Genomic DNA, 9,700 nt, shown 5'->3' on the forward strand with positions numbered 1-9,700 from the left:
CTGGAACAGCATCAATATTACTCCCGTGAAAAGGGCAGTGGTGTCCTTTTTGTTCAAGTAAGAAAACCGAAGAAGAGGCGACGTGACTGATCTATCCAAGACCCCACAGGGAAAGGTCATGTAGATGACACTGTCACCTGTAGTCTCGCCTAGCCCTGTTCTTTACACTGTTGGAAGAACCCAGGATTTGCAGTTTGGGGCATTAGTGGTTTTACTAAAGTCGAAATCTTTATGGTGACTTCAGGCCTTTCCGTTTTCTAAACTTCCCCTCAGGTAACCAAAACTGAACGTGAGAGGCGTTCTGAGTTTGAAAGGGGAAATACTGGGGCAGATCTTGCTTCCCTTCTCCGGGATGATTTCCAACACTAGAAGTGTGCAAGGGAGGACAATTGGGCATCAGCAGGATCCTGAGAACCTTTTGGAGACCCAGGTGTTAAAGTAAGAATGAGATGGGAGGGTTCTGGAGAGGTGGCTCAGTGGTTAAGGCCACAGACTACTCTTCCAGAGGACTGGAGTTCCTTCCATTCCAAGCACTCACAGGTGGGTGGCTCACAACCATCTGGAACTCCCGCTCCAGGGGATCTGATGCCCTCTGCTTGTGCACAAACATGCGTGAAGTACATATATGTTAAATAAGAAATAAAAAGTTAATTAGAAAAAAAGAATGTGATCTTAGATCTGTATTGCTTTCCGCACTGGCCAGACAGACTTGTGTAATGGGATTCAAAACTAGTCAAAGCGCTAAGAAGAGGTAACTATGGAGTGCCTAGCCCTGAGTGGGACATCTGTGTCAGTACTCGGGAAACATTATGGAAGGAAGGGCTGACGGAAGGAAAGATCTGAAGGGTGGGAAGGAGCGCTGTGAACTCCTGTCTTCTGTATACCGCATGGTCCGTGTCCATTAGGCTCCTGAGTTTGCTGCGTGGATAGTCACCATTCGGCATTCAAGCGCGCAACACTGATTGGATTCAGTGGGTCCTCTCCACTCCAGGATAAGGGGAGGGCGTGGAGGCGGGGAGACGGGTCAGGGGAGTGGGAGCGGGGCTTGGGGGTGGATATGACCAAGGTACATCCTGCACACTTATGACATCATTGAAGGGTAAGTGACAGATAGTGAAGGACCGGAGAGGTGGCTCAGCAGAGAGGAGAACTGAGACGGGTTCCCAGCACCCACACCAGACAGCTGGGGAAACTTGGTGTCTGTCCTCCATGGTCTTTGCAGGCATCTGCGTGGAACACCTGTGCTCACCCAGCCACACCCACACATACAAGTGAAATATCAAGACAAAAAAGAAAAAAAGAATGATGCCCTTCAATGAACAGATTAATAACTCTAGTCTAGGGCAATATTTTAATACAAACAAACCGCTTCCAAGAACCCACGGCTTTCAGTGGGTGGAGTCGCTTTACACGTCCTCTTTGTCCTTTATGCGGGAGGAGGCACCCCAATTCCACACTACCGTCTACGCCCGTACTCACCCGGTGAGCTCTCGTCTCACCTCCCAGCCTGTGTGCGGTTGGTAGAGCATATTGTGCACCTGTTGCCATGTAGTGGTGGTTTCACGGGATCAGAAGGACCCCCTGCCCCACCCCAGATCCTCAGGGAATGGACAGCCCGACGCTGCTAGCTGGTTGTGTTATTTCAAGTAACTTAGCCGTGAGATTTCTGGAAGTGCCCCCACCCCACCCCCCACCTCAACAATGAAGCTGCATTTTTTGGGTGTGAATACTGCCCAGTGGCACATGGAGTCTTAAAAACCTCATCTCCATCATCTGGCCACACTGAGGCAAGATAGTGGGTTGTGGGTTCTGAATGGAGAAGCCTGGAGAGCTGACACGAGCATCTTAGAATGGAAGCTGAATGGGGCTGGAAAGATGGCTCAGCAGTTAAGAGCACTGGCCACTTTTCCAGAAGAATCTGCTTTGATTCCCAGCACCCACGTGGTGGCTCATAACTGTAAGTCTAATTCCAGGGGCTCCAGTGCTGTCTTCTAGCCTCTGAAAGCACCAGAAATACATGCAGGCAAAATACCCATACATATAAAATAAAAAACTTATGAAAAAAGGAATGGAAGCCAACCAACATGACTGTTCATAACTTTCATGTCCCTCGGGCATGGTTGCATGTGTGTGTGTGTGTGTGTGTGTATACATGAGTATATATGTGTGTGCATGGGTATGCATGTTTCTGTGCATGGACACAGACCTGGGGCAACTTTATCTTTCATTCTTCCAAAGAGTTTTATTTTATTCCCTAATTAAGTGTATCCGGGTGGGGGAGGGGCATGCACGCAAGAATTCAGGTGCCCTCAAGGCCAGAAGAGGGCATCAGACCCCTGGAGCTGGAGTTACAGGTGTTGTAAAACCCCTAACATGGATGCTGGGAACTGAACTCAGGTCTCCCAGAAGAGTAGTATGTGATCCTAACCCCTGAGCCATCCCTCCCTCTCAGCCCTGCGGTTTCGCCCTTTAACGATCTCTTGCGTTACCCTGGCTTTCCTGCAGAGGCTTTTTGGTAGATGCACGCATATATCCACCAGTCAGGAAAACACTTAATGGTTATGGCTGTGTCCTATGGACTGTCAGAGTAACGGCTCTAACTTGCACGTGGCTATTGAAGTCTGAAATCACTGAAAACTGACACTTGACTTAGTGAATTTAAATAGTCTCGAGTGGCTGACGAACACTATGTTAGAGAGTGATGACAGTTGTTGCTGCCCAGTTACGGGTTCCGGAACTCAACCAAGTCTGCCTTCTACACGTTACCCGGAACCAAGGTACGAATTGAACAAGAAAGGAGCGGAAGAGCAGGGCATTAGAATGTGTAACTTTAACAATACACAACGGCATTAAAAAAACTAACAAACAAACAAACAAACACGCACACATGCACAGGTTACTAAAACAGAAAGGAGAGCAGAGTGCAAGGTGGCTCTAGCCGTGCACAGCGGTGTCATCAGGACACGGAAAAATGACTAAAACACTGCATGTTGGCGTGTTTGAGAAAACAAAGATACTTCTACTTTTGTACACACACTCCCCCCGCCCCCACGTTATTGAGCCTTAACGTATAACAGATGTCTCTTGACAAACTATCAGGACCCCTGATTATCTAATTTGGTAAAATATCGAGCATCATGCATAAGTAGGCACATATGCTGGCTGGCGGTCATCAGGTAGAGGAACTACTGACATTTCTCCATTTCCTCTTTGTATTTTAAAAAAAATCGTACAATCTAAGGATTTGCTCTGCTCTTCAAGGGGAGCAGTACCTTCTAAAAAGAAGCAACCTCAGAAAGGGCCATGCCACGAGAGGCAGGAAGCAGCGTGAGGAAAATGATGGCTGGTGAGGGAGTTGGTATATGTGTGGGGGCCAAGGAAGGGGCAGGAAGGGATAGCATCCCCACGAGTCCTCCTCGCCCAGCGCGCCTTCATGTCTTTTCTGCTTCTAGCGGCAGTGGGTGAAGATTTGTCTTCCTGCAACCGCCGAGGTCTGACATGAGGCTCCAGATCTTCCTTCTCGCAGTGTCCGTCCATGGAGTTGTGGTGTTTCTGCATGTTCTGGGAAGCCTCAGGGGTAAACATGGTAACAGTCATAGCATGACAACGGGGTGCTCTGCCCATCCCTGGCGTGTCTGTCACGGCTGGGTTAGGGCCCAGCTTTCCAAAACCAGACAGACTTCAGGAGGTCAGAGACTGACAACCTGAGTTTGATCCCTGGGATTTTGCGATGGAGAGGACTAACTCTCAAAAGTTGCCCTCTGGCCTCCACATGTGTGTCGTGGCACATGCTTGCCTACGCTCACACACATACACCGCACACATACACACAGTACACAGTTGAAAGAAGATCCGAGCTATCCTTAAGCAGAGACATTCGTTACAGTGGATGCCTGCAGTCTGATGTGCCTTCAAACTCCCTTTGCGTCTCTGAAAGCAATACCAGGTACCTGGAAAGAGAACAGAGCCGTTTCTATACCTCACAGAGCACCAGGAAATCCGATTTTCTATCTGACCAGCTCAGTTAGAATCATTGAGAGGAATTAGTAACACCAAGTTTTCCCTTTGAGCCCATATTTTCAAAATCTCTGCACTTTGGTGAGGTGAGACATAGATGACTAATATCACCATCGTGATTTGAGCCTGAAAAACGGCACAAACAAATGAGGGCACCTTAGAAAATCATGTATGCCTGCTAAGGTGGTGAGAGCAACGGAAGGACTGAGCAGAAAAGTACCAGTACAGTGAGTATATGGATTGGGATGGGGCGTACTTCAGCGGCTATCAATAGGAAGCAAATAGAAAAGTAGGAGGTGAGGTTCCTACCGTCTTTGGCTCAGTTTTCCCATTCTGCAAGTTGGGTATAGGATTTAGAACTCAAGATTGCAGGCTCTGAAATCTAAGATCTTATCAGTATAAATTTGGTCCTTGAGGACCCAGAATCCCACAGTACCTCGGTAACACACAGGAGGAGGAAAAGTATGTCGTGCAGGGATGCTCTCTCGTAGAAACACTGCCTATAGCTGGAGGGGTTTTCATGGACGGCAGAGATACTTCCTGACATGGGGCCTCTGAGTTCCAGAAGGGCTGGTTCAGTCTGAAAGGGTTTCTGCTTCACGTCCTGAGTAAATACACTCTGCCAACCTCCAGCATCTCAATTCCAGACAAGATCCCAGAAATCGATCAGTGCTGGGTACAGCCTCCGACCAGGTTCTGTGGCAAAAGGTGCACGAAGGTGCAGAACTGTGTGAGCCCAAACCACACGTGCTGCTGGACATACTGTGGAAACATCTGTTTGGACAATGCGTGAGTGGCCCTGGGGGCGGGGGAGGATGAGGGCATGGGCATACTCGAATTCTGCTCCTTGTTCACTCTTCAAGCCACTCTTTAGGAGTTGCAGAAGACTGAGGTCATCTAAAATCCACTCACAGAAACAGTCAAATAAAGCAAGGAAACGCCTATCTCCAAATCTAGATTACCATTTACACAGAAATCAAGGCAGTGACATCCGTCTGTGTTTTGTTTTTTTCCACCACTACCATTCAACTCTTTGCTTCTCATATGACACCACCCACCAATTCATATGTCCCTCCTCTATCCAAACAAACTGATCACCTTTTCTCGGCTAGACCCCAGAAGACCTTGAATCCAGCTGCCAATCAGCAAACCTTTTGGGAGAAATTGCTTTAATTTGTTTTCAGGTTTATTTATTTAGTATATGTACACATATGTATGCCACAGTGTGTGTGTGTGTGTGTGTGTGTGTGTGTGTGTGTGTGAAGGTCAGAAGGCAGCTTGTGAGAGCTGTCCCCTCTATCATGGGGTCTTTGGGATCGAACTTGGCTCCTTAGGCTTGCTGTCGTGTGCTCTTATCTACTGAGCCATCTTGTTGGCACAGAGAGTTGATGTTGGAAAGGGTAACTCCTGACGTAACAGAGAATTTCTGGAGCTTGAGGTACTGTTGTTCAGACGTGAATTTACTCCCGGAGAGACTGGTGTCTAACGATCTAATTTCTCTCTTCCAGAGAACCCTTTAAAAGCCTGATGAAACACTAGTGTCTATGTGGGCCACTGCCGGTGTGGGCTGCGGGGCGGCTGTGATCTGGGAGGAATGGTGTTGGCGTCCCTGAAGGGCCACTTGCTCCAGCCGAGGGCCTCTCTGTCCTTTCTTTGATGTCTTCAGTCAGAGGACATTTAAGCTTTTGTCAAATAAATGGATATGGCATCACGAGGGCTCTATGGTTCTTGTACGCCATTAAAGACGAGTGCTTCTCTTGTTAGAAAGCCCACAAGTGCCAACAGCTGCTCCCATCCCACTGATGGGACACTGATGGGTGGACACTGAAGCAAGTCTGTCTTCTCCTGTGTGTTTACCAATCACTGCATAAACACACACACACACACACACACACACACACACACACACACAGAGGCTTATAAACATTCCATGGATTTGCCAGGCATGGTGCTGCGCATCTGTAGTCCTAGCACTTAAGAGTCTGAGGCAGGAAGATTGTGAGTTCAAGGTCAAGAGCAGCAGCAGCAGCAGCAGCAGCAACAACCACCACAACAAATTCGTGTGGCTAGCAAATTAAGTTAGTTTACATTCACAATACATTTTTCCGAGGGTGGCCATGTAGGCCCCAATGCAAGGATCTTTTATCTGTGGCTCTGTCATCTCCCAGGACCTCATCTGCCAGCAGATAGGAGAAGTTAAGTAGTAGGGAGATTCCTAAGAAGCTTTAACATTTTTTAAACTATGTGTGTGTATGTATGTATGTATGTATGTATGTATGTATGTATGTATGTATGTGCATGTGAACGCTGGAGTTGCAGGGAGTTGTGAGCCGCCTAATGCGGGTGCTGGGAGTCAATTCCCAGTGCTCTGAAAGAGCAGCATGTGCACTTGATCAGGAAGCTATCGCTCCAGCCCCTCATGAAAGGGTTTTTAGGGGCTGGGTCTAGGGGCTAGGCTTGTCACTTGTTTTAGTTCGCCTTTTGTCTACATTCTTTTGGTCACTGTGTAGCCATGTGATTCTTCTTATTTGCACATGAAACTGAGGATACAGTCCACTTGTATCCCCAAGAGCAGAAAATAGGATTTGGTGAATACTCAGAAGTTCAGTGACCTGTGTGTTCATGAAAGCCAAACTCTTCGGCGAACACCCAAAACTGTCCTTCACATAATCTGTCTGATGGAGCAAGCACCATGTTAGTAAGAAGCTGATGTATTTGGTTATTTGAGGAAATACTCCTGCCCTTGAGATGGGTACCGTGAGCCTCTGGGAGTGACTTCTCCTTCTCTCATGCACAGTTTCCATCTTGGCCGGCTATCTCATCTGTGCAATCATGCTCTCCTCCCAAGGTTTCAGGTCACACAGTCTGGGTTTTGCTGCCTGTGTTTGCTGCTTGTCTGGATTGTGCCTGGATGTGACTTGACCTAGATGAGAATATCATAGATGATCATCTATGTATTCAACCTTATGCCCCGTCCAGGAACAGAGAAGAAGGTAGCGCGTGTGTGTGTGTGTGTGTGTGTGTGAGAGAGAGTGTTCTGTGCATATGTGTGTATACATATATGTGTATGTGTGTCTAAGTGTGTGTATGTGTATGTCTGTGCACAGCATTCATGCACATATGTGTGTTCTGTGCATGCATATACAGAGGCTTGGCATTGATGTCAGGTAGCTTCCTCAACTATTCTCCACCTTATTCATTGAAGCAAGGACTCTCAATTGAACACAGAGCTCTCCAATTTTCTTAGTCTAACTATCAAGGTTGTTCTATGGATTCTCCATTTCCTGAGAGCTGGCACTCCAGGGAGCTTCCGTAGCCACCAGGCATTTACATCAGTGCTGGGGACCTGAATCCCAGCCCTCAGGCTTGTAACCACCAGCGCTTTACCTGTGGAGCCATCTCCTCAGCCCAAGATAGTCTTTCCTAGGTGGATGAGTCACAGTGTTGCCCCTGTCTACTTTACAGGCCAAGGAGCAGCTTAGAATTTGGTTCAGCAAAGACCAATGCCAGACAAAGGCCACAGATCCATGGTAGACCAGTTAGTGCCTTACAACTCAAGAGAATGAAACGATGGATGGTTCAGTGGCATAAGAAATGGGGGAGAGGGATCCTGGAGCCCTCTAGAAGGACAATGGTTGTTCCTTCCTGATACAAAACAGAGAACAAAAGGTGAGACGTTCTGGGGAAGAAAGGGTTGCCCTCGGTTGGGCATTCCACTTCAGTATCCAGTCCTGCTGCTTAAGTATCTGGTCCTGCCTTTATCTGCCAAGCCTGAGGCCTGTAAAGGACAGAAGATGCTGTTTGATCAATATCAACAGGAAATAATTTGGTGCCCAGTTACTGGATGAACAAAGAAGAAAAATTAGTGTTATACACAGTGGGATATTTCTCAAGTGGAAACAAGACTGAAGTCTTGTCATTTTGGGGATGATAGACAGAACTGGAGGATATCATGTTAAGTTAAATAATCTAGTTCTCTCACATGGGAAAATTAAAAGAAAAAAAATGAAGACATCCAGAAAGAAGAGGAAGTGTAAGGGACTGGGAATAGGGAGGAAAGAGGAAGGAGAGGAAGTGCCAGAAGGAAGGAGGTGCATGACCTATGAGGGTATGGAACTGTACTAGCAAGTACTATTAACTTATACAACTTATATGCACTAATAATTATGGTTATCATGATCCTGTGCAGAGAAGTTAAAGGATACCCAAAGCATCAGAAGGTGGACAGTACAGCCCCTTAGTCAGCTACAAAGAACATATAATACTCATGGGTTGTGGATTGTACAGCTTGAGAGTCAACTAAGCTTTCAACTTTGCTGCCTGGAGATGTGGTCAGTTGAGGCTCCAGAGAAAGAAGCATTAAATAGCAGAACATTAAATGGGAGCAGAACATTCATTAGAACATTCTAAGCAAGTACTCTGTACTGAGCTTGACACTCCCAGGCCTTAGGAATGTAGATTATTATAATTTTGGGCTAAGAAATATTTTTCTTAGATATAATATTTAAAGTACAGGGAACCAAAAAAAATTAGAAACTCTCCAAATTAAAGACCTTTGTGTATCAAAGAACACAGTGAAGAAAGTGAAACTACAGCCCGTATTTTTCAAACCCATATCTGTAAGGTCACAGTATATAAAATATACAAAAATTCTTGTAACTCTTCAATAAAATAAACAATAAAGTTAAAGTTAACTAAAAAGGGCTGGAGAGATGGCTCAGGGTGCTTACCCTGCTTTGAGTTGGCCCACCCCCAAATCTACACCATCTACAAACTGCTGGAGCGTGTGAAAAGGCCAGTCCTGTAGATCCAAAGTTGCAGGATCTCCATGACACAGGGCAATAACTGTTAGAAGACCCAATGAGGATCTAATATTGATGGTGTCACAGAAGCCAGAGATCTCGAACCAGACCAGTGTCTCAGTTTGCTGCCATGAACATTTGCAAGTGAAGATGTGTGCACAGGGAGATATGTTGTGGGACACACTGTGACACACTACAGCTTCCATGATGAGATGTTTTCTATGCGTTGGTTTTTGTTTGTCTTTTTATTTGGGGGAGGTGTTTGCAAGGGTGAGAAGGGTGGATATGAGGGGATGGGAAGGTGGGTGAGACTGGGGTACATGCTATGAAACTCACAAAGAAGCAATAAAAAGTTAAAAAAAAAAATAGTGCTTGCCCTGAACTCATGAGGCTCAGAGTCTGGATTCCAGCACCCATGTACTGAGCCAGGCACATCTACAATCCCAACTCCAAAGGAGGCACAAACAAGAAAACTACTGAGGCTTGCTGGCTCCCAGCCCAGCTGAGAAAATGCTAGCCCAGGTTTAGAGAGAGATCCTGTCTCAAAGGAATAGGAGGAGAGTGACAGAGTAGGACTCCTGATAGCCTCTTCTGGCCTTCACTCATTCACAGGTGCATGCATTGCTTTCCGATGCAACACACACACATACACACACATACACTCACGCATGCATGCACGCATGTGCGAACACACACATAAATAAATGAATAAAATATTTTAAAATTTAAAAGTAAATTAGGTGGAAGAGCTGGGGGTGTGGCTCAGCAATAGAGTTCTTGAGTGGCATGTATGAGAACTTAGGTTTGATTCCAAGAACTGAACAAACAAACAAAATTCTCCAAACATAAAAATGAGTGAAGGAGTTGAATGGAAAGTTTGT

The 9,700-nt window shown here is 46.3% G+C and overlaps 1 protein-coding gene across 1 annotated transcript; it reads left to right on the forward strand.

The window, feature by feature from the left end:
• Positions 1 to 3,498: 3,498 nt before the first annotated feature.
• Positions 3,499 to 5,556, forward strand: Wfdc9 (WAP four-disulfide core domain 9). The gene is made up of 3 exons (XM_055595933.1): positions 3,499 to 3,577; positions 4,665 to 4,806; positions 5,526 to 5,556. Exons 1-3 carry the CDS (start codon positions 3,499 to 3,501, stop codon positions 5,554 to 5,556), a joined length of 252 nt encoding a protein of 83 aa, XP_055451908.1.
• Positions 5,557 to 9,700: the final 4,144 nt, after the last annotated feature.

This window comes from Psammomys obesus, unplaced genomic scaffold (assembly GCF_907164565.1).
Source record: "Psammomys obesus unplaced genomic scaffold, mPsaObe1.curated_primary_1811, whole genome shotgun sequence".
NCBI lineage: Eukaryota > Metazoa > Chordata > Mammalia > Rodentia > Muridae > Psammomys > Psammomys obesus.

What these genes read in the sequence shown, in the direction of transcription:
- Wfdc9 (XM_055595933.1), top strand. Translation starts at nt 3,499, where the DNA reads ATGAGGCTCCAGATCTTCCTTCTCGCAGTGTCCGTCCATGGAGTTGTG. An exon ending in TGTTCTGGGAAGCCTCAGGG is followed by an intron (nt 3,578 to 4,664) that starts GTAAACATGGTA and finishes TCTCAATTCCAG; the next exon opens with ACAAGATCCCAGAAATCGAT. An exon ending in AACATCTGTTTGGACAATGC is followed by an intron (nt 4,807 to 5,525) that starts GTGAGTGGCCCT and finishes TCTCTCTTCCAG; the next exon opens with AGAACCCTTTAAAAGCCTGA.